Source organism: Rhinolophus sinicus, chromosome 2 (assembly GCF_057876585.1).
Source record: "Rhinolophus sinicus isolate RSI-liver-muscle chromosome 2, RSI-T2T, whole genome shotgun sequence".
Classification (NCBI taxonomy): Eukaryota; Metazoa; Chordata; class Mammalia; order Chiroptera; family Rhinolophidae; genus Rhinolophus; species Rhinolophus sinicus.
This window is the reverse complement of record NC_142502.1, coordinates 104,267,352-104,294,300: the sequence shown is the minus strand read 5'-3', so window position 1 is coordinate 104,294,300 and position 26,949 is coordinate 104,267,352. Positions and strand designations below refer to the sequence as shown.

The 26,949-nt window shown below is 47.2% G+C and overlaps 1 protein-coding gene across 11 annotated transcripts in view; it reads left to right on the top strand.

Annotated features, from left to right (window-relative positions):
* The window catches only part of ANKS1A (ankyrin repeat and sterile alpha motif domain containing 1A), a 172,741-nt gene that overhangs the window by 83,566 nt on the left and 62,226 nt on the right, over positions 1 to 26,949 (top strand). For all 11 annotated transcript variants that reach the window (XM_074332831.2, XM_074332833.2, XM_074332834.2 and 8 more), the window contains 2 exons: positions 4,215 to 4,335; positions 17,999 to 18,585. In XM_074332831.2, coding sequence (XP_074188932.2) covers positions 4,215 to 4,335; positions 17,999 to 18,585 — 708 coding nt within the window. The remainder of the gene's footprint in view (positions 1 to 4,214; positions 4,336 to 17,998; positions 18,586 to 26,949) is intronic.

The following is a 26,949-nucleotide window of genomic DNA, read 5'->3' as shown; positions in this document are numbered from 1 at the left end:
CAAGACTCAATTAGAAGAGAAACAGGAGTAGTGGGGGTGGAGGAATCAAAGGTTATTTGAAAAGAATATTCCACCGTTTTAAAAAAGAAATGTTATCGTGGGGCAAATAGTTCAATCTTGTCGCTTAGGTTTATGAAGAAAATCCTATTTTCCTTGATCTTTCATCTTTAAAATGCTCCTTTAACACTTCCTATCACTCAGAGAATGTTTATTGAGTATTTATTTGAAATCCTACATAATTTCAATAGTTTATTTTGTAGCTCATCCAATGCTCTCTAGTTCTTTAGTTTAAAAATCAGCTAATATAAATAGTCAGTTTAGTCTCCTTACTTTATACCTAGAAGTAGGAGTTAGTTTTTTTTACAGTATTGCCATGGACCATCCAGTGAAGTGGGTTCTTTTATTTAATATACACACATGGGACCAGAGGGATGGCTTTAGTTTAACAAAATGTATAAATGCAAAGAAGCCCTTTTAAGAGTGTAAAAGTCAGTGTCAGAGATAGGAGACGATTTCTATGCTAGGTGTGAATTCTGTCCTTACTTCTTTCTGTCTCTTAATTAAAAAATGCTTATTATTGTGTCTCAGCTAAGGGGTCTCTGTAATTACAGCCTCCAGGGAATAATACCTCGCTCACAGACACAAGTGCATGTAGTAAATCCCTGCATGTCTTTACATAGAAAGTTGCCTCATTACTCCCTGTTTACAAGGAGGACCCTGGTAAATGCGGAGCATATTCAGTTGGGGCTGGGTCTGTATAAATGCCTCATGGCGCCTCTTTAACACGGACTTGGATTAAAATTCCTAATGCCCCAGGATAGGGGGAAAGCTTTTAAAGAAATATTGGACAACCAAGACTTTCTGTTCTCCCAAGGCTTTCTAGAACATACAGTTTGGCAATAACTGTGTCAAGAGGTTGGGGAGAAATCACCACATTACTCTCCTGGGTGGGTCGCTGTGTCTGAGATACAGCCCCTAGGACTTGCTTCTGCATAGCCTGGAATTCTGGGTCAGTTGGGCCACGAGAGTCAGTACTTGGAAGACTGAGAACCCTGGCTTTGCTTATTGATGTTTATAAGTACGTGAATATAGATAGAGTTCATACGGCCTGGGTCATAACCTTTCTTTTTTTTTTTAATACATTTTGTTGGAGAATATTAGAAAACTGTGTGTTTCTCCAGGGCCCATCAGCTCCAAGTCAAGTGGTTGTCCTTCAATCTAGTTGTGGAGGCGCAGCTCAGCTCCAAGCCCAGTTGCTGTTTTCAATCTTTAGTTGCAGGGGGCGCAGCCCACCATCCCATGTGGGAACTGAACTGGCAACCTTGTTGTTGAGAGTCGGCGCTCTAACCCACTGAGCCATCCGGCCACCCGGTCATAGCCTTTTAATGATCAAGGCAGATTGTATGATTCTGTGTGCTATAGTTTTAATGGATAAATCTTCTCCAAAAGTGGACTGGTGTTTTGTTTCTTTGGACTCTGGCCTTCACCACCTTTATCTCTTACGCTCTCCTAGCTTCATGTCCCGTTTGGCGTTGGCTTCATCAAAGCTTAGACGTTGGTATTTGGCAGGCAATCTGCTCCAGTGCTCGTGTCTTATTCCCAAGGCTCGTAATTGTCAGATGACCCCTAGAGCCTTTCAGGGAAGCTGAGTGTGCCTGGCTCCAGGAGAGCGTGGCTTAGAAACATTAAACACGTACACACATGTGTGCACACCCCCCACCGGCTAGATGTTTTTGCCCACCCAGTGGGCTACAGCCTACATGGGACTGACCGCAGGCTTCTCTGTGCTCAGATGTGCTTGACATTCATGGGAAGTGGCAGCTGCTGTGATAGCTCTTCTCAGAAAGCTGCCCACCCCCAGACTGGCCATTCCATTGCTTATAGTTAACTGGTGACTGGTAGTAACTTTTGTCTGCAGCAAAAATGTTGCTTTCCATGTGGCAACAGAATGTGTTTCGGGGGAGCTCTGATTTACTGCCATCCCTGGAAGAAAGGGGAAAAAAGATTAAGGAGTAATTTAGTAAAGAGCAGAATCCTTTCTGTTGAAAATCAGTTATTGCCATATTCACTGTGACACAGGGCTCCTCGAGTGGGAACTAGGAAGGCTTGGAGAAAAGCAGTTTATTGCTTTATTGTGAGATTTTTAATCCCATAGCTGGCAGGGGCCAGGACCAAGCAAAAAATATCACCCTACGAGTTGTCTGGGTATGAGCGGGGACTCCCATTAGACATCTGAAGGAGGGAAAGAGTTCCAAATTGGATGGAGAAATCACATTTCCTAGAAAAAATGAGGCCAGCTTGGTCCAGAATCAGGAGAAGTGAATTTTCTGGCCCCTGCTCTGCTGGGAGCTGTCTCTGTAACCTTGGGCAAGTCCCTAGACCTCTGGGAACCGGGTTTTGTCACCTGCAAAATGGAAGAGCTGGAACCAGGTGCTGTCTAGCTGGGACTGTAAAGGTTCAGGTCCCTTCCAGCTCTGACATTTGCTGGTTCTCTGCTTCCAGTTGTCGTGCATAAGAGCCAGGCGTGAAGTGAACGCAGGTCCGTGGGCCTGATTTCCCAGATGGAAGTCGTCAGCCCTGTCCTGCCTGGGGAGAAAGGCTATTATGAGCTGGGCCTCCAGGCAGTCAGACACCTCTGAGACAGGCCTGCCTGGAGCTGGACGAGAGCCCTTGCTGGGTGCACGACGCTCAGATTTCCAGGGCTCTGCCTAAGGGAGAGCTCTGTGTGAACCTGCGGAACACCGAGTCCTGTCTGTGAAGCCTTTGGTGTGAAGGTGACACTGAGTGAACTCTTTAATGGTCCTCCTTCGGTCCCTTAATTGTGTTCCTATGAAGAGGTAAAGGAATAAGTAATGCAGGCAGACGGCTCATTGTAATGAAAGAACTTTTAGCTTCCAGGTGGCTTCTAGGAGGTGGAGGTTCCTGCTGTGTCTGGCAGAATTTGGAAGGAGACTGTCTTCTGCCTTTAGAGTGGCAGCCTTGTTAACAAATGGGAGCTGCAGGCTTGGGTTCAGTCTGAGACGCCAGCTTCCTTGTTGTCTCATGAGACTGTAACACGGTGAGCTGTGCCTCCAAGAAACAATCACAAACCTGATTTGTTTCCAATGGTCTGTGGGACGTGTCAGTGAAGGAGGAGGTTTCTGTGTGTGCCAAAGACACATTTGCAAGGTACCGTTATGTGTTAGGTGGAACTGGGGATTCTCCTTCACCCCGTCTTTCATAACGTATCACCCATACCCAGCCAGACTGCTCAAGAAGAGATTTTGTGCTTTCGTGTCCTCTCCTGATAGATGAAATGTGATTATTCTTAATTTGCTTGTGAAACACGTTGGAGTCTTAGGACAGATGAGCCAAAATTTCCCTCGGAAGCCAGGGTCTATTCTTTCTCTCAGGGTGGCTGTAGCGTTAATCCTCGTATTTCTGGCTTGGTTTGAACTTGGCCACTCTGGCACCATGACTAGCCGTGGCCACCAGGCCCTCAGCTGACTCAAGCCGGTTGGCAGGTGGGGGAGCCAGCTCTGGTCTGGTTACTTCATCAGAGACACCTGCAGCCTGGATTAGGATTTCTCAGCAGACAGAGCTGCTTTTTCTTCACCGAAATAATACTGCCTAGCCACTTGACTGTTCTCAGAACCCAAATTGGTGGAATTAAGATTATATTGTCGTCAACGTGGCAGGATGCTGGCCTTTGGGAAGTTCTTCCCTATAACCCCCAGGACCTATGAAGAAAGGCTCATAAGCGTGGAGGATGTACAGAGCACTTTGTAAATGCCTGTCATTCAGGGTTGGTCAGAATCATTCTGATTCCCAGTTGAGAAGGTGGGAAGGATTCCAGCCTTAGGGTAGTATGTGTGCACGTTAGGAAAGAGACGTGGAGAAAGAGGCCTCTGTCCCCACCTGGAAGCATCAGCCACAGACAAGAGATCATGCAAGACGCTGCGGAGATGGGAGAGGAAGGGAAGAGCGCTCCTTGGGTTTTATTTGTGGTTTTTTGAAAGATAAAATTAGGTAAGGAAGGGGGGTGTCTTAATCAAAAGCCATTGAAATTTGAGGTACAGGCGCATCTCTAGAAAAGCAGTTCCACGTGACACTCGAGTTATTGACCTTCTCTTCGTCTCCAGTGAAAAATGAGCCAACAGTCTCAAATTTGTTTGACGTAACCTGTTCTGGTGTTAGCCTGCTACCTGAAAAGCACTGTGTATTTTGTCTCGTAGGCCTCGGCCCTGAGACCCTGGCCTCAGGGGAGGACAGCCAGGGAGGACGACGAGCACCCTTATGAGCTCCTGCTAACAGCGGAGACAAAGAGGCTGGCGTCAGTGGACGGAAAAACAAAAGGTACGTGCCTTCCCCGCCCCTGCAGAAACAACTCCGAAAGGATTTTTCTAGTTTGTCATCCTGGGTAGAAGGACGTGATGATTTGCTGTTCCTTGGGATGGGGAGTGTGGTTCGCTGGCAGTCTGGGATGGTGGCTGTGTTACGGCTTTCCTTTCGTTTGCAATACTCTGGGCTGCCGTTGGCTGCCACCTTTCCGCACATGAAGCAAGGCAAAGGTCCGGGCAGACTAGGTGAGAACTGTGAAAGGAGAGATTGGCAGTGCCGTGGCAGAGATTGATTTGGGGTCTCCAGCCGTAAAGCCTCAAGGTAGTGCTGTGGAAAAACAAGCCCAACAAGTTGGTCCCTTTGGGTTTGGGCTGACGGCACAGACTCCGCTTTGAGTCCTGACCTCAGAGGGAGGCACTCCTGGGGAGGGGCCCGTGATTGGCTGCCACCAGGTAACTAGAATGCTCTGTCGCCTTGGCCTACTTTCATCGCCTCTGCAAAATTCAGTTTCCTCTGTGAGGGAGTGAGTGCTGCAGGACTGAGAGCCAGCCAGGCGATGTAAACGCAGTCACGGCAGAGGTGAGTGTGCTCTGCTGGAGACTCTGTGACCACCTTTGTGCTCCTCGGGAAGGACACGGAGGGGCGATGCAGTTTGAGGGAACTCTGTGGCCTCTTCTCAGCGCTATAGCTGCAGGGGTCGGGTCCTTCACGGGGTGTTATAAGTGCCTCCTTTCAATCCTAAACTAGTCCATGGTTCAGGTAAGAATGGGGCTGTGATGGTTTCTTTTGAAGTACCCTTTGCTAGGCCTGTCAGAAGGTAGGGGGTGGCAAAGAGAACGCGTCGTATGTGTGTGACTTTGTAGATCTTAATTTTAATAGTCCTGTTTGAAAGGTTTCTCTTCTAGTGTGCAGAAACTTTGTGGTTATTTTCATAGTAGTTTTTTTTTTTTTTTTTTTTTTAATTTTGCTTTGTTTTGTTTTTTATGGTTTCCATTTGGAGCTTTTAAACAAAGATTATCGTTTAGATACAGTAAAACTTGCCCTTTTCGTGTACAGTTCTGTGAATTTTGACAAATAACAGTCATATAACTGACACCATAATCAAGATGCAGGATAGTTTCATCACACAAAAAAATTCTGTGTCTCTTTGTAGTCACTCCTGCACCCCTCGCTTATCCTCTGATGTCTGTCCCAATAACTTTGCCTTTTCTAGAATGTCGTATCAATGGAATCATACATCATGTAAATGAACCCTTTGAGCCTGGCCCCTTTCACTTAGCAGAATTCATTAGAGATTCATCCATACTGTTGCATATATCAGTATTTTGTTCCTTTTCGTGGCTGAGTGGTATTCCGTTGTATGGATGTACCACAGTTTATCCATTCTCTAGCTGAGAGATATTTGCTTCATTTACAGTTTGGGGCAATTACAAATAAAGCTATTATAAACATTTGCATACAGGCTTTTGTGTTAACATAGGTTTCATTTCTTTTGGGTAAACGCTAGGAATGGGATTACCCAGGGTCCTTCGTAAATACATGTATGTTTAACTTTATAAGAAACTGCCAAACCATTTTCCATAATGGTTGTACCAGTTTTCATTTCCATCAGCAGTGTATGAGAGTTACAGTTGTTATGTATCCTTCCCAGCGCTTAATATTGTCAGGTTTTAAAAAAAAAAAATCTTTTTTTTTAAAGATTTTATTGGGGAAGGGGTATAGGACTTTATTGGGGAACAGTGTGTATTTCCAGGACTTTTTCCAAGTCAAGTTGTCCTTTCAGTCTTAGTTGTGGAGGGCGTAGCTCAGCTCCAAGTCCAGTTGCCGTTGTTAGTTACAGGGCGTGCAGCCCACCATCCCTTGTGGGAGTCGAACTGGCAATCTTGTGGTTAAGAGCCCACACTCCAACCAACTGAGCCGTCTGGGAGCTCAGTGGCATCTCAGTTCAAGGTGCCGTGTTCAATCTTAGTTGCAGGTGGCTGAGCCCACCATCCCTTGCAGGAGTCAAGAAGTCGAACCGGCAGCCTTGTGGTTGAGAGCACACTGGCCCATGTGGGAATCGAACCTGCAGCCTTCGGAGTTAGGAGCACAGAGCTCCAACCGCCTGAGCCACCGGGCCGGCCCAGGTTTTAAATTTTTTTAGCTATGCTAATATGTGTGTAGTGCTGTGTATGTGTGTATTTTATTGTGGATTGAATTTGCATTTCCCTAAAGACTAATGATGCTGAGCATGCATTAGTGTGATTATTTGCCATTCTTATCTCTAATGAAGTGTCTGTTCAAGTCTTTTACTTATTTTTAAAAAGTTGGGTTGTTTGTTTTCTTATTGTTGAGGTGTCAGTTCTTTATATATTTTGGACACAAGTTCATCAGATACATGATTTTCTCCTAGACTGTGATTTATCTTTTTAATTTCCTTGACAGTGTCTTTTGAAGAGCAGAGGTTCTTAACTTGGATGAAGTTCAATTTATCCCTTTTTTAAATGGATAAGGTCACAAATACATTTCCTATATTTTTTTCTAGAAATTTTATGACTAGGTATTCCATGTAGGCCTATGATCCATTTTGGGTTTATTTGTGTATATGGTGTGAGGTTCATTTTTCTTTTGCATGCGGACGTCCAATTGAGCGGATTTGTTGAAAAGACTGTCCTTTCTCCATGGAATTGTCTTTGCCACTTAGTTATTCTTTCTTGAAATTGTTTTAGATATTGTAGTTCCTTCTCATACAAAAATTTAGAATCAGCTTGTTGATTTCTACAAAAAGAAGTCCTGCTGGGATTTTTTATTGAGTTGTTTTTAATCTATATAGCAGTTTGGGAAGAGTTCATATCTTAACTGTATCTGATCTTCCAATCACATGGTAGATTTTTAATTCAAACTTTTAGAGCGAGTGGAGTAGAGCACCAGTGCTTTCTCTAGTTGTTTAACAATAAATCACATTGAAACTAACCCTTAAAGCACAAGTACTTAGTTAATTTAATGCTCTGTTTGAAAGTAGTTCTTAGTGAGGGAAGAAGCTTTAGCATCACGAAGGAGGGAGATCCCAATTCATTCTCTCTTTCAAAGGCTTGATCTGGAACCCCTACAAGACAGCAGGCTCAACCTTTGCCAGGAAGAAAAGACGAAAGTCAGGCCAGTCTCCTTGGCTGCCAGGTGCCCGTGATAGGAATTTTCTACCCCCAGATCAAGAGACCTCCAGGTGAAGGCGGGAACTGCCAAGGAGGCTTCAGACTGCAAATCAGTCCTCCTCTGCTTTGGTGTCATCCCTCTCTGCCATCTTGGGCTAACAGTGGAGAGCGGGTGGTGCAGGAAGCAGAGGTAATTGAGTCATCGCCTGTGGGGTGTGCCTGCCTCCAGGCTAGCTGCTGGAATCACTCAAAGAGCTTTCAGACAAAAGAGTCTAGACATTAAAAATGAAAATGGGCTCTGCCAGTTTCACAGTAGCCTGGAAGGAATGCCTGCTAGGGTAGGTGAAAGTGAGGCAAATCATTTGCACTAATTATCTTAGGCAGCTTTTATGAATTAATTTATCCATTTTGAAAGGGCCATGTCCATGAGAGACGACCGGACTTTTCAGCCCTCTTTACTATAATTCAGGAAACTATAAAGTGAAGGGTGGGTTGGGAGAGCTTTTCAATTACATTTTAAAATTACATTTGTGTTAGCTCACTGGCGAAAAAAAATTCAAATAATACAGAAGTGCATACAAATAAAATGCTCCGGTTCTTCTCACCTGTCTGCTACTCACAGTTCTGCCAGAGGTGACCAGTTTGAAAGTGTGGTGCATGCTTCAGGCCGTTTGCTGTCTTTATACAGAAGTGATGGTATGGGATTGTTTTGTTTGTTTCTAAGCTAAAATGGGATCACATTTTACAAACTGGTTTGCAAACTTGTTTTTCTTTTACCCTGTCTATAGAGTGTGGGTATCATTTTGTCTTCGTTCTTAAAAAAATCTGCGTTACTCTTTTTTAATGGTTGTTAAATATCCCATGACTCATTTTTCTGTTTTCCAGTTGATGGATGTTTAAGTTGCCTCCAGTATTTCTCTGTGATAAATTAAGCTGCTGTGGACATTCTGTACACATATTCTTACACGCTTATGAGAGTTTTTCTTAGAAGGCATTGACAGAAAGAATTCGCCAGAGTGTAGGTGCGTGTCTAGATCTAATTGATGGAGCTGTTACCTTCCCTTCATGTGAATGAGCACTCTTTTCCCCAGAACTTCACCAACACAGAATATTATCACTCTTCAATAGTTTTCACCGTGATAAGCAAAAAAGGTGTCTTCTGAAATTGGCATTTGCATGACCTAGTGAAGTTAAGCATCTTACCTTCTTTTTTTTTTTTTTTAAATTTTATTGGGGAAGGGGAACAGGACTTTATTGGGGAACAATGGTCAAATTGTTGTCCTTTCAATCTTAGTTGTGGAGGGTTCTGTTCAGCTTCAAGTTGTTGTTCTTTCAGTCTTAGTTGTGGAGGGCGCAGCTCAGCTCCAGGTCCAGTTGCCGTTGCTAGTTGCAGGGGGCGCTGCCCACCATCCCTTGCGGGACTCAAGGAATTGAACTGGCAACCTTGTGGTTGAGAGCCCGCGCTTCAACCAACAACTGAGCCATCCGGGAGGCAGCTCAGCTCAAAGTGCTGTGTTCAATCTTAGTTGCAGGGGGTGGAGCCCACCATCCCTTGCGGGACTCGAGGAATTGAACTGGCAACCTTGTGATTGAGAGCCCACTGGCCCATGTGGGAATCGAACTGGCAGCCTTTGGAGTTAGGAGCACGGAGCTCTAACCGCCTGAGCCACTGGGCCGGCCCCGCATCTTACCTTCTTGATTAGTATTATATATTTAGTCTTGTGAGTTGCCTTCCCGCCCCCCCCCATTGTTCTACTTAGAAATTACTGATAGTGGAAACACTTCATATAAATACCGATAACATTTGGCCAAAGTGATACTCAGAGGAAAGTTTATATCCTTAAATTCATTTGTTAAAAAACAAGAAAGACTAAAACGTAACCAAAAGGAAGTAGCAGAGGAATTAATAAAGATAAAAGCAGATAGTATACTTCACATACTTTATGGTACACACGTTACACCTCAGTTAACTAAAGAAAAACTAAAGGCAGAAAGAATGAAGTAAAAAAACAAAAAAGCAATAGACTTGATCATTATAATGCAAACTTGTTTGTTTTTTTAAAGATCTCTGACAATTCTGATCAAGAGAAAAAAACAACATATTGGAATAATATGAAGCGTATGTATAACCGCAAATTCGGACATGTTAAAAATTGATAGTAAGAGAATTTATAGAAATAAATTTTATGTGGTTAGTTAAGAGTTGCTACCACCCCTCTGGGATGAATTGTCTGGGAGAGTAATTGGTTCACCACAATGACTAATTGAGATGGTGTTTCTACTGGCATTTAGTTCCTGGTGACCAGGAATGCTAAGCATCTTACCCTATGCGGGATAATCCTTCGCAGTGAAGAATTTTCCCACCCAGAAATTCCATTTGTGTCTGTAGATGTGACAAAAACTGACAGAAGTGTAGAAAGCTTCATGAAGATTCATGAGGTAGAAAACCCATCCCTCCCAAAAAGGCACTAGGCCCAGATGGTTTTATAATAGTTTTATCCAACTAGGTCTTCCTCTATTATTTAATTTGTTTCAAATGTAGAAGAAATCTTCTGAAATCATACAGGGCCAGCATAACTGAGAACAATATTTCCTGTTTCGTGTGGCTTAGTCATTTATTTCTCTTCAGTGTTTAACTCCTTGCCCACCGGACATTCTGGACATACTGCCATTCAGAGAAACAGCAGACAATTTTCCAAGCTTGCTAGCAGATGGGAAAGTAGCCCAGAGCTCTACAAGTCATCGTTCTCTGTGGTGCTTTTCTGTGGCATCCACTAATAGTGCTTAAGTCCTCTTAGCTTCGGACAGTGATGAATGATTATCTGAGAACAGTGATCCACGTGGTCTCCTGGCTCACAGCACACTTCTGAGGGTTTCTAGATGCAGTTAAGTCAATATACCTGAGCGCTGTGCATTCAGGTCTGCGTGAAGTTTGTGCACGAGGATAAAGACCTCAGTCCTGTTGAGGGGGAGGAAAATGTTATTTTAGTTCTCCCTCTACTCCCACATCCAGAGTGCTGCCAATTCCTGAGGCTTTAGGGAATTCTGTAGTGTCAATCTGGCTTTTGCCTTTGCCAGCTTGGATTCTCACGTGTGCTTCTACCTGCAGTCCCACTTTTACTATCATTGGTTTAATAAGACTTCAGGAAGAAGATTAAATAGATACCCGCGTTCAGTCCACCATTTTTACCTGGAAGTCCAGCCTAGCTCTTCCTGGTAGATTCCAAGAAGTAAATTTGGGTGCTTTACCCAAAAGCAAAAAATGTAAATGAGTAATCATAAAGGGCAGAATATGTTACATTCACATCAAGTCATATAAAAGTAATTTTAGAGTTCAGAAAAGGGATACATTATGCTAGTGTAAGAGATTAGGGATGGCTGTATGAAAGAAATGGCATTTGAGTTGAACCCCCAAATCAAGCATTCTACTTGATAGGCAGAAGTTAGGAGGAAGAAGAAGGCATTCAGGCAGAGGGAGGGGCATAAGGTGATGGGAGATGCTAGAGCACATGTTTGGGGAATGCTAAGTCATCCAGTTTGGCTAGAAAAAGAACTGGTCTTAGAATACTGGATCTCAAATGTCAGTCTTTATTCCTGAGACAGTGTGGAGTTGTTGAAGCTTCTGAATGAGGTGCCGGGATGGAAGCTGTACTTTAAGTATGTACGAGTATGAATGTGGAATCCTGGATTGCAGCTGGGAGAGGCGAGAGGCAGGAATACCCTGGAGTCGAGAGACTGTAAGGAATCTTAAAGGAAATTAGTGCCCAAAGTAGGGGGACAGGAGGAAGTGATAGGAAGGAGGGTACATGGGGGCAGAGGTATTGAGGAGGACCTTACAACGAAATGGGGAAGAATAAGGAGGAGAAAGTATTGAGGGTGATTCTGAGGTTTTGAGCCTGGTTAACTGGGAAGATACTGTGCAACTAAAAGAAATAGGGGATTGAAGGGGGGACATGTTTGAGGGAACATGTTAAGTTCAATCTTGAATATGTTTTGTTTGATGTGTTTCGGGTACCAGGAGAACATGCAGGTAAAGATACTCCATAAACACTTGGAAATGTGGGTGTGATGGAGAGACGCAACAGATTCATGAATCGTCCAAGTTGAGGTGATGGTCAACATAAACGATAATCAGTGGTAGAGGAAAAGTCTGGAGAGATTGAAGAAGTCAAGAATAGAACTTCTGTTTAGAGGCACAAGGGGAAAGAAACGTAGGAGGGTAACCAGGACAATGCAGTCTTAGAAGCCAAGGCTGAATGTGATGGAAACCCCAAATACCTGGTTTAACCAAGATAGCCGCCCAGAAGTAAGGACCCTAGGGCTAGCGTGGCAGTTGGTGATGGCCAGGGACCCAGTCTCCTTCTGCCATTTCATGGTTCAAAATGACTATTCAAGTTCAGGCTCTCAGCACAAGAAGGAAGGAAGGAAAGGGAGAAGAAGGGCACTTTGAAGGAAGTTCTCAAAAGTTACGTGTCCCACTTTCCCTTATAACCCATTGGCCAGAGCTTGGTCCCAGGCTACACCTGCTGGCTACAGGGAAGATGGGAAACACAGTCTTTATTCTCAGTGGCTGTGAGCCAATCAAAAACAAAACCCCATAGCCAAGGAAGAAGTGGAGAGCGGGTATTGGGGACAACTAAGAGACAGTGTCAAAGTCATACAGAAAGAGCTAAAAGGATGAAGACTAGGAAAGGGTTAGGCAATTAGAAGACCGTTGGTGACTCGTACATTGGGTGAGTCCTCTCTGAAGCAGTGGGAAGGGATGAAGTTATCCCCAAGTTTTGACATGGTGTTGAGAGTAGTAGTTACGGAAGCTTGTCTGGTGTAAGTCTTCTGAGGAACTTGCTGTGATTATCTTCTAAAAGTATAGGTGCTGTGAGAAAGGTGACACTTTGAAAAGAGTGAAAGAGATGAGGAATAGATCTTACGACGACATCACAGTTCTGAAGACGTGAACAGAAGGACGGCTGAGTCTGGTAGTCAGGCTTGCGCTTGGGTTCTTGCTCTACCACTCGTTGGCTGGTGACCTTGAGGAAGTCATTTAACCTCTTTAAGCCTCATTTTCTATGTGTAAAATAGGGATACAAATTTTTACTTCATTGTTGCTGTGACTATTAAAAAAGAAAATAGCACAATGTCGGGCACAGAATAACAAGTACTACAGACATTGTAGCTTACTGGAAACCAGCTGAGTTAAACAGGACTCAGTCAGTTGTTTCTTGAGTATTCACCAGGGCTCAACATTCCAGCAACTGGAGAAGAGAGAGCAAATGGTTGTGAATACCCAGTGTTGGACCTGGCAGAAGATCAAGGGAAACAGAGACGGCAAGTGTGCTATTAAATGAGGCACAAACATGGCCTGTTGGAAACTGATCCAGGCAGAGCTGGTACATTGAATAGGGGAGTTTGAGGCGCTGGAAGTGAACAGAGTCTTCAGGAGGCATTTAAGGAAATGGGGGAGATGTGAGGTAATCAGGACCAAGCCCACGGTTCCCAACGCGGGGCTGTACCCTATGGGTGCTGCAGAGTTGGGAGAAAGGAAACCAGCCTCTGTGCAGCGTTAGCAGGAAGAGCGGTTTGGAAATGGTTGTAAATGAAAGCTGATGATAATGATGGCAGCTTCCATTTTCTGAATGCTGCTTCTGGGCCAGCCACGTGCTGAGTTCATTTACACTGATTAGGTCATTGAAAAGCTCAAGACGGAGCTGGGTAGGAGCTATTTTTATCCCGTTTAGTGGATGAGGAAGAAGTTAGGTGTTAGAGCTGAGCCTTAAGCCCGGGTTTGGCAGAATCCAAAGCCTCTTAAAACCAGGAGGTTAAATCATTTCACCCGGAGCCCTGCTGCTATTCATATTCTGAACGTCATGGAGCTGGAAGGAAACTCAGGTCAGCTCATCACATACTAAATCCCAAAGCCCCAGAGAATGCAGCCCAGCCGTTCATTTTTTGTAAAAGACCCAGAGAGGAAAAGGCACAGGGCTGGGAATTCAGTGTGAGCCTCTTGGATCCCAGTGCGGCCCTTCTGCTCTTTGGTTGCCATGGACCAGAATGGACTCTCAGTCTGTTTGCCTTCTCAGATCACAGTCTCAACAAGGTCTGCATAACCTGGTCCGTACCTTCCTCCTGGGGAAAGTGTGGTGACCCTCCGAAAGCAGCCGTGTACTTAGGAGCTCACCTGGTTTCTGACATGCACCACACTCACTGGCCAGGCCATCGGAGGGTTCCAGTCCTGCTGGAACAAAGAAAGCAGAGCAGTCTGGGACGTTGGAGTACCCCAGCGTTCTTCTCTGGGTCTGAGGATTGATTTGACTTAGCAAGTCCTCACATGAGCTGCGTTTTTCAGCCCAAATTTAAATGTGCAGGGGTGACTGAAACTGTGTAAATGTTAAAAATGTTATTATTCAAAAGCCCTTGAGATCCCCGTGGATCATCGTGGTAATTAAAATGCAGCGCAGAAGACCCCTTGCTTCAGCAGCTCTCAGGGTAAGAGGAAAATGAACACCCAGAATGAATCAAGATGGAGAGTTGCAGGGGCTGGGAATGAACGTGCTGGCATGTCCTGTTCTGTGGAGCAGCTGGCCTTGAGCAAACAGCCCTCCCCGTGTCCTCGTCCCTCCTTGTTTCTCTCGGAGAAGGGCAGGGTGTGAGGAGAGCCGAGGGCAGTGTGGGAGGACAGGTGGAAGCTGTAATTCCGAAGGCGGGAGCACAGTGATTCCCGTCAGAAGGAGCCGGAATCCACGGCTCCCCGTGAGAGGTTCGTGCCTCTGCTTTTTCTAAAGGATTTCCACTTCCCTTCAAGCCTGTCAAGGCCTGCCTTCTCCTTCCGTGCCCGGCTCACACGCTGCCTCTTCTGATAAGCCTCCTGGTTCAGAGTAACGCACTTTGCTTTCTGTGCATTTATTTGGCTTATATGTTTTTGAAAGCATCTACTAATTTTTGCCTTGAATTCTAGTCATTTTTGTATATGCTGTTCTCTTCTGGTAGCTGGTAAGCCCACTGAGCAGACATGTCTTCATCTTTCTCTCTCTCGGGTGCCCCCTGAAGGCAGACGTTTTTCACACGCATATTGACGGTCTGGCGCCTGGCTCAGTGTCTCACTGCAGCCTTCTCATTGCGTTCCCGTCTGTCCCCTCCTGCTGTCCAGACGTGTGAGGATAATGAAGGTAACAGGTGTTAGTACTTGTCACGTACATTGTCTTTGGTGGCCCTGGTGAGGAACAGAGAAGTCGTTGGTCTCATCTGTGAGCAAACATGTTGTAATGGATCCGGTATGGAGAATAATAACCATTGTTAACATCTGTTGAGAGCTAGCAGGTGCCAGGCATGGTTCTAAATGCTTCGCGAGTATAATCTAATTCTCACAACGATCCTATGAAATCAGTGCTACTAAGGGCCCAAAATTATAGATGAGAACGCTGGGCACAGAGAGTTAAGTAATTTGCTCCAGACCTGGCCTCTTGTTCAGCATGTTATGTTGTTAACAGCTTGTCCCTAAGAGATCTAGTATTATCCTGGCTTTCCAGAAGGAAGACACCATCGAGTAGATCGTTTCCCACCTGTTGATTTGCTGGGAAATCTGTGTTAGCCTTGGGCACAGTTTTTTTATGGGAAAGAAAACACCAACTCATTAAGATCCTGAGCTTCTTAGATCAAGCTTTCCAGATACCCCGGTGTCTTTCCTAGGGAATTGCCTGGATAAGCCGTGTCATGGCAAGAATCCCCTTCCATGATTCCCTGTACTCCGTAAAGTATTGGTGGATTGTGGTTTCTCTGATGGGATTATGACCCTCAGAAATTCTTGCTCTTCACATATTTCCTTCTTCCATAAGTTTCCATTCCTTCTTTCTGCCCACTTCCTTCCCCAGCATCTGTCTGCTATTGAGCTCTTGGCATCAGTCTCCCTTTCTTCATTGATGGCGTGCATGAATGGGTGGCTATGAGACAGGGCTTTCATTGTGGGCTGCCACAGCAGCAGGCAGAACATTCTCTGTGGCCTGGGTTCTGAGGTCCACCCAGGCAGCGGGAGCTAGGCAGACTCCCAGTTCTGAACTATGGCGCTTTTCTTTTGTTGTTAGACTCCCCTCCCCCGCCACCCAAAGTTGTTAAATAAGGAGCTAGAAGCTGATGCCCGGGAGGGAGCCTGTGTTCTTGTTACCAGAGTCCTGTTTTTTGTATGCAGATGCCGGCAGAGGGACGTGGCACCTTGGGCCGGGATCTGTGGTTAGTCCTAGAGGTGGCAAATGTGGCAGCCTGTTGACCTCCCCATCAGCCTGTCCTGGGAAGCGCTGTGGGATGGTCAGATGTCGTCCTCCCTGTCGCCCCACCATGCAGTACCACAGGGCAGCTGTGTTCAAGCTGCCGGTGGCCATAGGTGGTATTCACAGCCCTGACGTCACGGTTCCCTGGGGCCTGAGTTAAGCTGTATGGGTCGCTTCTGTACGCAGCATGTCTTCTTCCCTAGAGAAATGATTCAAATTGTTCAGCGCTTGTGCACTGCTCTGGACCTGACCTTTGGGATGTAGGGTTTGTGAGTTAGGGGTGTGAAAGTTCCGGAACAGTCAGATGTAGAGGAAGGAGATGCCAGAGTTCATACTTCTGGGCTCCTGCGGATATGTAACCAGAGCCAGAAAGTGCAGCTTACTGGCTGCCCCCTCAGCAGCCTCTGCAGACCTGCCAAAAGCTGAACAGACTGGAGCCTGAAGCATTCTGGGGGGGGGGGGGGGGGGGCGAATGGATCCATGTCTCTGTTCAGACCTCAGGGTGAGGTGCTCGTTGTGACAGCTGGTCTTTGGGATCCTGTCTTGGAAGAACAGTGTTGGGGAACACTGGCGTCACGCATGGGCAGTGGGGACTGTTTTAGTGCCTCAGGTTTATAAAGTATCTGACTACCCTTGTTAGTTTCGAAATTGAGCTTCAAGAAGGGGTCTTGAGGCTTCAGGCAAGCTGATGAGGGAGAGTGGGTGCTATGCAGGCAGGCACCCAGGAGGGGTCCCCAGGCAGGGCTCTGCACCCCCCGAGGGGGAGAAGTTTGCCATCGCCATGAGGTGGGGACTCAGCTTCTCATCACTGTCGTAACATAAAAGGAACTTTGAAGGACCACACAGGCCAACCTACTTATTGTCGACACTGAAGCCCAGCACAACGAGATCACTGCCAAGGCCACACAGTGAGAGAGCAGCACAGCCAGGACAGCCAGGTGTACAGGCCCCCAGGCTGAAGCCTGCTTCCCGCCACACCACCTTGGACAGGCCACTAAAGGCCTGAGGAGGGCCTTCCATTTCTCATCTGAAACAAGAGCTGAACTTGACCCTTTCGGCCCTGAGATTCTCTGATCTCACAAACAGTTCTTGGGAGCTTTGGGCAGACGGGGGGATCGTGTGGTGTGTGTGTAGCACAGAGTCCACTTAGGGAGAAAATAAAGTTGAATCTTAGCTTTGGAATGTGAGCTAGTGCTGGACGCGGGGTTGTTACCTACCCTGCTGGTGTGGGTGAAAATCTCTAGTGGGTCCGAGTTCGTGCAGGGCGAGCCTGTGGTGTCCCGGTGAGACTGATGTTGGACTCTGATTTGGTCAATTATTGATGCTACGTCGGGGCAGAGGTACTTGATAGCTTGGGTGAGTGTACAGTAGGAGTTGGCTGCCTGAGCTCGTGGTATCCGATTTCTGGGATGGCCGGGAGGTCTTGGGAGAAACGCAAATGTCTCTTGGCACTGACAAGTTAGACCATTTTGTTTTGAGTGGATCAACCAAGGTTAAACTTAAACAAATAAGAGCAGCTGGGAGGCTTTGGAAGGAGTGAGATGGGCACATTCTCAGAAAAAAAAGAAAAGCCTGTGCTCCCTGCAGAAGGAAGGAAGGAAGGAAGGATGAGGTGTGGAGCTCTGAACAGCCCCCCTCCAAGGAAGGAAGCGTCATTTCTCTGCTGTTTTGTTTTGCATTTTCAGTTAAGGAATTCCAGAAGTTGCAGGTTGTGGCTCGTGCCCTCCATTTTCCCCCTCCGTTGCTGCTTGCCAGAGGAAGGGAGGGCGGGTAGCTCTGAATAACACTTTGGCCTTTATGGAAATGTATCAGATGTTCCAGGAGTGAGTCTCCCTTGCTCATGCTTGCTGTCGGCGCTCTCACTCTCTCCCTCCCTCTTTCCCTCTCTCCCTCACTTTCACTCCGTGTTCACTCACTCTCCTCACTTGTGTCCTCTCTGTAGGAGCTAGTTAGCACTTCTCGCCTTATATAGCAAGGTCTGCTCGTTGATGGTAACAGCAGCCTAACAACAGGGGAGGCTGCCAGAGAGCATTAATCAGGCCAGTGTTTGGAATTTCATAAATGCTCGGACTTTGGGTACAAATTGAACATTAAGAACAATACCAAACTGTTTTCTTCCTTCCTCTCTCTCTCCTCTCCCTCTGCCCACTCTCTCCCCAGCCCATCCAGCGTCTCTCTCTTTCCCTCTGTTTTTGAATTCCTCTGCTCTGCCGTGTGCTCGCTGCGTTGGAACTTTGTTGATTTTTGCCTCGTTTAATTTTTTGTTTCTCTCTCTCCGTCCACTCCCAGACCACAGGCGGAGCGGCAGCAGCCGGAGCCAGGACTCCGCGGAGGGGCAGGACGGGCAGGTCCCGGAGCAGTTCTCAGGTCTCCTGCACGGCTCCTCCCCAGTGGGTGAAGTGGGGCAGGACCCTTTCCAGCTGCTGTCTGCCACTGGCCAGAGCCATCCAGAAGGGTCCCCCGCGCAGGCCGCCTGCCACGAGGCCAGCATGCAGTTGGAGGAGACGGGTGTGCACGCTCCTGGAGGCTCCCCGCCCAGTGTCCTGGACCCGAGTAAGACAGCGAGCCACCCGGCAGGCCTGCCCACTGCCAACAGCCAATCGCACCCCGAAACTTTGACTCACACAGCATCTCCACACCCTGGTGGTGCCGAGGCAGAAGGAGACCGGAGCGGGGCTAGAAGCCGAGTCCCTCCCACCAGTAAACCCAAAGCTGAACTCAAACTCAGCCGCAGCTTGTCCAAGTCTGACTCTGATCTCCTGACCTGCTCCCCCACGGAGGACGCGATGGGGAGCCGGAGCGAATCCTTGTCCAACTGCAGCATCGGGAAGAAGAGGCTAGAGAAGTCGCCCTCCTTCGCCTCGGAGTGGGATGAGGTAAGGCCGCGTGACGTCACAGAGCTGGCCACGGCCCCCCACGGCTCCCTGGGTGCGACTCCCAGGGCCAGGGTTGCCCCTGGTTCCTTTGCACAGCAGCCAGTGTGATTCTGACAGCCGTGAAGGAGGCAAGCCCCACGTAGCCAGGGCAGGGGGTCCCCTGTGTGCATCGCAGAGAATTCATGGTTAAACTGGAGGGTGGAGGCCCCAGCACAGCAGGATGGAGGGAGAGGCAACTCCTGGAAATGACAGGCTGTTTGGAAATGCTTGGATCCCATCAGCCCTACTGAGGAAGTCATGCCCACCGTGAAGATGCTTAAGCAGAGCTAGAGTCCTTCCTAGGAGTCTTCAGGAGGAAGAGGGGAGGTCCAGGGTTGGCTAGGAGGGCGGAGAGAGGGGCTGCTGGACTCTGGGAGAAGCTGCTGACGGGATCGGGGGGGCTTGGCTTTTCTGTTCCCCGCACACCCATGATTCTGCTGTGTTCCCCTGGGAGACCCAGTGCCTCTTCCAGCAGAAGTGTCCTGCCCGCCCACATTCCCAGGTTGGTGAGGCAGAGGCTAGTTAGGTGGTTCAGGAAATAGATTAGTAAGGAGAAAACATTCAGAGTCTGAAGTCCAGGTTCCTTTCGTAACCACTGTTACAGAATAATTGGAAATGTGTACTGAATATTTTTCAGTGACTGTGACATGTCTACTGGGCAGAAGAATGTTTCTCAGAGATTGGTAAAACACCCAGGGAATGTGAGGGTGCTACCCTTGCAGGCTTTTTGCTGGGAAGAAGCTGGCTTTGAAGTGGCCTGGGTCTATCTTGCAGGAACATTTTCAAGAGATGAATTTAGCTCTCCAACAGGAGGGGAACAGTCCAGCTGACATGTCCATTAGAACAGTCTGTAGATTAAATGCCCTACCCGACTCTATTCTGGTTGCAGCTGCAAAGTTATGTAAACCAAAGCTGATCCCGTTCCCAGTGTGGGAACAGGGTGGGGACAGTTCCTACGGCATTCGTATCTCCAGATAAGATGAGGCTTAGGACTGTTTTGTCAGGAATCCTTGCAACAGGAGGTTTTCACTGTTTAGTGAACAAAGATTTGGCAAGACCTATTGTAGGTGCCAGGCCACTTGAGGAAAATCAGTCTAAGGGAAAGAACTCCTGGCCCTGGGAGGTCACACACGAGAGTGTGTGTGTGCAGGAATGTGTGCTCTACCTTTGTTTCTCAAAACAGTTTTTACTCATTTACAGTCAAGTATAGAATAAGGCAGTGCGCTCTGAAATGGCAGGACAGGTGAACAGGGAGAAAAGCCTCCGAGGGAGTGGGGTGGGTAGAGACAAGAGGCGTGAGAGGGTGGAAAGGGGCTTCAGCGAAGATCACAGGGAAGTGGGATGTGACATGGAATTAAAGAACCGAGTGTTAGTTTAAAACCAGGTCGAAGCTAGTGGGATGGAGAAAGGGCCTTGCAGGTGGAGAGAACAGCATGAGCCAAGGCCTGGAATTGGGAAAGCTGAGGTCACTGGGTTTCTATAGAGTATACAGTTTGTATAGAAATAGGAGAATAAGAAATAGGAGTAGAGAGTGAGATTGGGACCAGATAGTGAGCCTTGAACATGAGGCTGAGAAGGGAGTATTTGATCTGATATCGAGGTGTGATCTCATAGTCCTTCAAATGGGCTGGGAAACAGCTTTACCCGCCTAAAGAGTTAGCTCTGCGTTTGGGCCCCATCTCCTGGGCGTACCTTCTCCCCACAAGGTCAACAGTACGCGGGGACGCTTCACAGTATATTCATGCTCTGATAACATGCCAGGTGGCCTTATGGGCGCCACCATTTATTTCCTGCTGCAGAAGAAATGTGAAATCACCAAAGCACAGCCCAGCTTAATTGAAGTTGGTTGTTTGGGTTAATAGACCAATTGTCTCCTGACATCTTAACGAGAGGAGGGTTCATATGCTGATGTTTCCTTGCAGGTAGAGATTGCAGGTGGGTACAGTGAACCCAGAGACTGTTCAAGGTCTGAGTGTCCTGGCCAGTCTTTCGTGGGGCCCAGAAGGACTGTTACATTTTAAATTTGAAAAAAACTAAAGGCAACTGAGGTCTTATTGGAAAGAATTCAGAAGCTTGAGCCCTGCTTGCAACGCCCTTTATGTGTAAGCCTTCCACATTGTTTTTGAGTCATATTATACTTGGTTTTTGTGGGTATCTCATCTAAAGAGAAACTTCAGAGCTGTTTCTCCTGGGATTGGCCCTGAACCCCGGGCTTTGGCAGACTTTCCCAGAATAGTACATTAGTTAATGGCTGCCCCCCACCCACCCCTGACCAGTGCCTGAAGGCTGCTGTGCTGTATCTTGTGTACCTTGTGCTTGAAGATTTTTTCTTTGTCATCATTATATCCCCGCTGCCTCCCCCTGACCCCCGCAGGTGGTGGGGAAGGCTGCTCTGTGAGGCCTGCGAGGCGGAGGGGCCTGGGGGCCCAGGCAGCTGTGATCCCAGCACGTGATGAGTTGTGCCTGTGAGCTGGCCAGGCCGCTCCTAGAAGGTGCAGGGCCGTGCCCGAGGCCAGGCCCCCGGCTCCACTGTCTCCTCCTTGGTGGTGGATGGCCTCAGAAAGCCTCAGCGTCCCTACCCTTATTTGTGAAACAGGCAGTCCAGTCTGTGTTGCAGAGTTGTTTTTACCAATTAGATGTGTTCAAGTGCCGACCACAATTCCTACTATTCAAAAAGCATGCGTGAGTGGCAGATCGTTACTGTGCCTGGAGCTCCGGAGCATGAGAATTGCGGCCCGGAGTCGTCAGACCTTAGGAAACACAAAGCTTTCAGGGGTGTCCAGGGCTGGTGGAGTGACTGCGAAGTAGTGGGGTTCAAAGCCCCTCGACCCAGGACCTCCTGCACAGCTGCCCCACCCCAGACCCGGAAAAGTAGGGCAGGTGCCCCCCCTTGTTCTGCAAGAAATTAATGAGCCTTTCTTCCCTAACTCCCTGAAAGGAGGAGAGAGGGTAAAGAGAAATCTGCAGCCCTTTCTGCTGCTTATTTTTCTTATGTATTCTCCATACAGCAGTAGTCCCCCCTTATCCATGGAGGGTACATTCCAAGACCCCCTGTGGATGCCTGAAACCACGGGTAGTACTGACCCCTGTATGTACTCTGTTCTTTCCTGTACATACCTACCTAGGATAAAGTTTAATTTATAAATTAGGCACAGTAAGAGATTCACAAGAAAAATAACAATAAAATGGAACAATTATAACACTATGTTGCAGTAAAAGTTACGTGAAGTGGTATCTCTCAAAGTATCTTATTGTATTGAACTCACCCTCTCACACCTTCCCTCTGGCGTACCTGAACTGCCAGTATTGCTACTCTTGTGCTTTGCGGCCATTACGTAAAGCAGAGGTTACTAGAACGCACGCACCGCCATACCATGCAAGTCAGTCTGATAACCCGATGCTACTGAGTGACTAACGGCAGGTAGTGTACACAGCGTGGAGACGCTGGACAAGGCGGATTCCCGTCCTTGGCGGGTGCAGCGGGATGGCGCGAGATTTCATCGTGCTACTCAGAACAGCGTGCAATTTAAAACTTGTGAATTGTTTATTTCTGGAATTTTTCGTTTCATAATTTTTGGACTGCGGTTGACAGCAGGTAACTGAAACTGCCGAAAGCAAAACTGGATAAGGGCTGATACTGCAGTGGGCAGCAGTGGCTGCTTGATGGTTGGTTGTTTGGGGTGATGTCTTATAGCTGGGAACGTGCAGAGCTGATAGATTCGGGGTCTCTGACTGCAACCACGGACTGCTCCTTACAGATGGTTGACGCAGCCCTTGCTGAATTACTCCGGACTAGACGACATCTGGGAGTTGGCCTGGTTACATATAGCATCCATTCGTGACACTAGCATTCTCCCTGTTTCCTCTCATGGTTTTGCTAACAGAGAAGTAATAGAGTTGGCTTTTAAAGGAGCTCGGCCTAAGAGGACATCCAATGCCAAGCTTCACTGGGTACTTGCTGTGTTCTCCAGTCAATGCTCGCCTTGTTGTCTGAACGATCCCTGGGGCATAAGAGAGGGTAAACTGAGAAGCTGTCCATAAATAAAACTTTACAAATATATAGCTAAGGAGCAGGAAAATCACCTACAGCTCTCTACACATAACACACCTATGTTAACATTTGGTGTATGTCCAAATGTGGGGTCTAATACTAATATTTACTGATTTATAACTGGCTTTTTTTTCACCTAATGGCTGCCTATTGGGATATGTTGCCGTGGCAATGTCAGTAAGATCTGAATTCAGGTCTTCATTCTAAAAGGCATTGTATTCTGTTAAATGGCTATGTCAGAAGATTAGTTAATTTGTTGTTGTTTAAACTGGTCTCCAGTTGTGAGATCCTGTGCAGGGCATTTCACACCTGCCCTGCAGGTCCCTGCCGGCCGCTGTGCCTGGAGGCTGACCTGTGTGGACTGAAGCAGTGGGCCCAGGAAGACCACCTCTCCTGTGGGGACCCTCTCCCAATCGCTGCTCTCTCTGGGTTCCAGGACCCAGCCCCTCCCCGAGCCCCATCAGGCCTGGGCTCCGGGCTGTGACTACCTCCCATCCCTGCCACCCTCCCTGCAGCAGTCCCTTTATTGAGCTCCTCTGGTTGCCCAGTGTGCGTGTGCCATCTTTTCCCTGCGGGGACCCTGAGTGCTACAGGCAGTTTTAGCACTGTTTCCATCAACTCGAAGCAAGCTAGATGGCTGTGTGCTGGAGCAGTAAACATGGCTCTTGCATGTAAATTGTAAATTAATCTTCATTTGCAGGTGAACCAGAAGCTGTAGATACTCAGGGTGCTGGGAAGCAGGAGTAATTCATCATTTAATTTGAAGCCTTTCCCACTTCCAATTACGGGGAAGAAACCTGTCCTCCTTCCCACCAAGTTGGCAGTGTGCTCAGTATTTCAGTTGTGTGCTCCCGAACCCGGTCTCCTAGAGGCATTTCCATCCTCTGTCCCTGCATGCCTGATGCACCGCTGGCGACGCACACAGCAGCAGTTAGCGTCCGAAATAAATACCTCATAAGAAGAACAAAAATAACGTCCTAGTCAGGTTGCGGTTTGAACGTATAAAAAGTCTGTGGGATCAGATAGGTCTCTCACATACCTGCCTTTGAATGGGATTGTAACTTCTGAAAGAAAACCACAGAAGGCTGCTTGTCTACTTAGCATAAACATTTGAGTCATTTAGAACTTGGCTGAAGGCTGAAGTGATAAATCTGTGTTTTGTAATCAGCTTTCATAAATATTAAACAAGTGGAAAGGGAGTGAAGGGCAGGGGGACGCTTCCTTTGCCTTTTGTACAAGCTGAGAATAGTTTCTGGTCAGGGATTTGGGGGGGGGGCAGCTGTGCCGGTTTCCTCTGAGGGGACCCTTGGCTCTTGAATCCGTCCCTGAGACGTGAAGTGGCAGCCGCAGGGAGGGCACCCTTCCAGGCCAGGTCCCAGACGCCTTGCCCTTTCCAGCAGGCCGTCCAGTGGGAGGCATGATGTCATCATGAGAGGAGCTGATTGGTTCACCTCCACAGAGGCTTTGGCTGCTGTTAACCCTTCACGGTTGGTGTGCAAGAAGAATGACTTGGACGTGAAAGGAGAGACGGGCTGGGAGTTACCGCTGCCAGTGCTGAACTTCCCACCCCGTGCTCTGAGTACGCATTGTTCTTTGTTATGTGAACAAGTGTGCTGTGTAGTCCTTTTAGGGAGCAAAGCTGTCCCTAAACAAGAATGTGACACTCCTACCTCTGGGGACAAATTAGAGCCTCGAGTGGCCTGTAAGTTGCTTCCGGTGTACCGTGGAGTCAGCTTTTGTCCTAGAACCTCTCAATCTCTCTGGTGTTAAGTGGTCTGTTAAGATTGAGGGGTTTTTTTTGTGTGTTTTTTTTCATATTTTAAAAATAATCTCACTTATTTTATAGGCAGTCCTGAATAAACCTCTGGCCTCTCTGTCTGATAAATTCAAGTGAATGGTATTAGCTGGATTTAAAAAATACATATTTATATGGGTATTTCCATGGCCTTGAAACTAACAGAAGAAAGACCATAGCGTTATAAGTGAGCTGGGTGAGTCTTGGCTCTGCATTTCACTGGTGATGCAGAGACGTGTGTGTCCCCCCCCCCCACCAAGCCTCCCTTGATGACCTCGTAATGACATGCCTCGCACTGGACAGCTTGCTGGCCTTTGGGACCTGGCCCTGAAGGGTGCCCTCCCTGCGGCCGCCACTTCCCTTCTCATCGCAGGAGCCTGGGAGCCTGGGAGCCTGACTTTTCTCTTCTCTTCCCTCATTTTCATGCTTTCCTCTGCTTGCTCTCAAGATTTCATTTTGCTGCTTTTCCTGTCATTTTACTCATCCTGCTTATTTTTTTTCCCATCTGTTTTTCCCCCTTTGCTCTTTCTCCCCTTTTCATCTGTGCCCTTTCCTGTCTTTTTGCTTTGTTCTTCCTGTTCTCATTTATCTTTCCTTTTCATTCTTCTACCAGTGGCATCACGGAGAGGCTTTTTCAGCAGCCTTCCCTCCTCAGCCTTCTCCACCAAAAGCGTTTTTCTTTTCTTTTCTCTTTTTAGTATTTTGCCTGTTTGTGTATTCTGCAGAGCATTTTACCACACCTCGTGTTAGCGCCCAGGTCCCCGCAGGCCACCACCACACTGTCTGCCCCGCCCTTTCATGAACAGTCTGGTTCCATTTAGCTGCGTCAAACACTGTCAAACACCATGCAGGGATTTTGTGGTATTTGTGAAATTGCCAGCCAGATGAGAATTTCCCTTTTCTCCTTTTTGTTTACTTCCATTTTTTAACACCAAACCAAAAGCAGGGGTGACAGTGAACGTAGGTGGATATATGAAAAGAATTTGATCTTTATTCTAGTGCATACGGATGAGGAGAATCACAGAAGCATTTTCTGGGACATTCTTTATATAATTTGGCTCTGGTTTTGTATCTCTTCTTTTTTTTCTAGTAATTGCATCAGTAGCATACAGACTGAGTGATTTTATATAATTTAGGGAATAGTAGTTTATCTTATTCTAAACAATTAAGTTTAAGAAACAAGTAGAGGTATTTTCACATAATCAGCAATACTGTCAAATTGCAGTATATTTTTATTATAATTATTCATTCATTCAATTTCTTAAATACCTGCTATGTTCTCGGCACTGTTCTAAGCAATGGGATGGGAACTGAATGAACCAGACCAAATCCTCTGCCTCATGGAACTGACAGTCTAGAAGGCTAGTAGGAGAAAGAGAAATTAAAGAAGACAATAAAATTCCTAGTATGCTAGTTGGTGATAAGAGGAAACTAAAGCTGAGAAGAGGGATGGGGTGTGGTGGGAAGTGGGGGCTGCAGTCAGACGGGGCGGCCAGGGCGCCCCAGTGAGGAGGGGTGAGAGCAGGCCTGCAGGGCGGGGCCGGGCCTGAGTGGAGCTATCGAGCCGCTTTCTCTGTAATTAATTTCTCCTGTAAAAGAAACTTACAATTCAATTCTACACGTACACTGTCTTACAAATATAGCTTATGACTTCTACTTTTCACTTCCTTTCTCTTTCTCTTTTGCCACTAGTGCTACCTGATCTTTTCTGACCTTGTTTTTTTTCCCCTACTGTTAAGCTGTTTTGGGTGGCTTTTTACACACACACACACACACACACACACACTTTTTAAGCAATTGAACTAGAATGAAATCTGAATTTCTAAGAATTTCTCAGGCTTGGCCTTTGCCCTTGTCATCATCCTGGGCAACGATCTGTGAGCGGCTTCTGGAGGCGTTGGCTTCTAGGTCATTATCTTAGGAAATACATTTCTATGGGTGCATCACATCCTCAAAGCAGAAATAAAATCTAAAAACCAGGATTATAAGGCAAGGGGAGAGGAATTCAAAACTACTGAGACTGGAAGATGGCCAGGAATCTAGAAAATGGATGATCCTGTGAGAAGAGGACAGCCAGCGAGGGGTTCACGGACTCGCGGCAGAGGGGGCCGGGTCTCAGCACCCAGAACAGAGTGGTGCTCATACCCCGAAAGGCATCTTACGGGCTGGCGGCCTGATCCATCTAAAACACTTTCTCCTAAGCCCACAGGTTGGAAACGGGATTGCCCCCAGCGAGAGAGAGAGAGATGCGGGGGGTTCCGACATTCTCTGACCCTGGTGGACTTGGGGAGGTCGGTGTAGAGCAAGCCCCTTAGACACCAGGTGTGGAGAGTGTCCTTTCTGTGCACACGTGTGAGGAAGTATGTGTGTGGGTGCTGTGTCGTTTCAGATGGTGGATTACATGACATCGTGGTGGGGGGAGTATCTCAGTCAGCCGTGCCCAGGGACTATAGATGCCCAGTTAGTGAGCTGCCCAGGT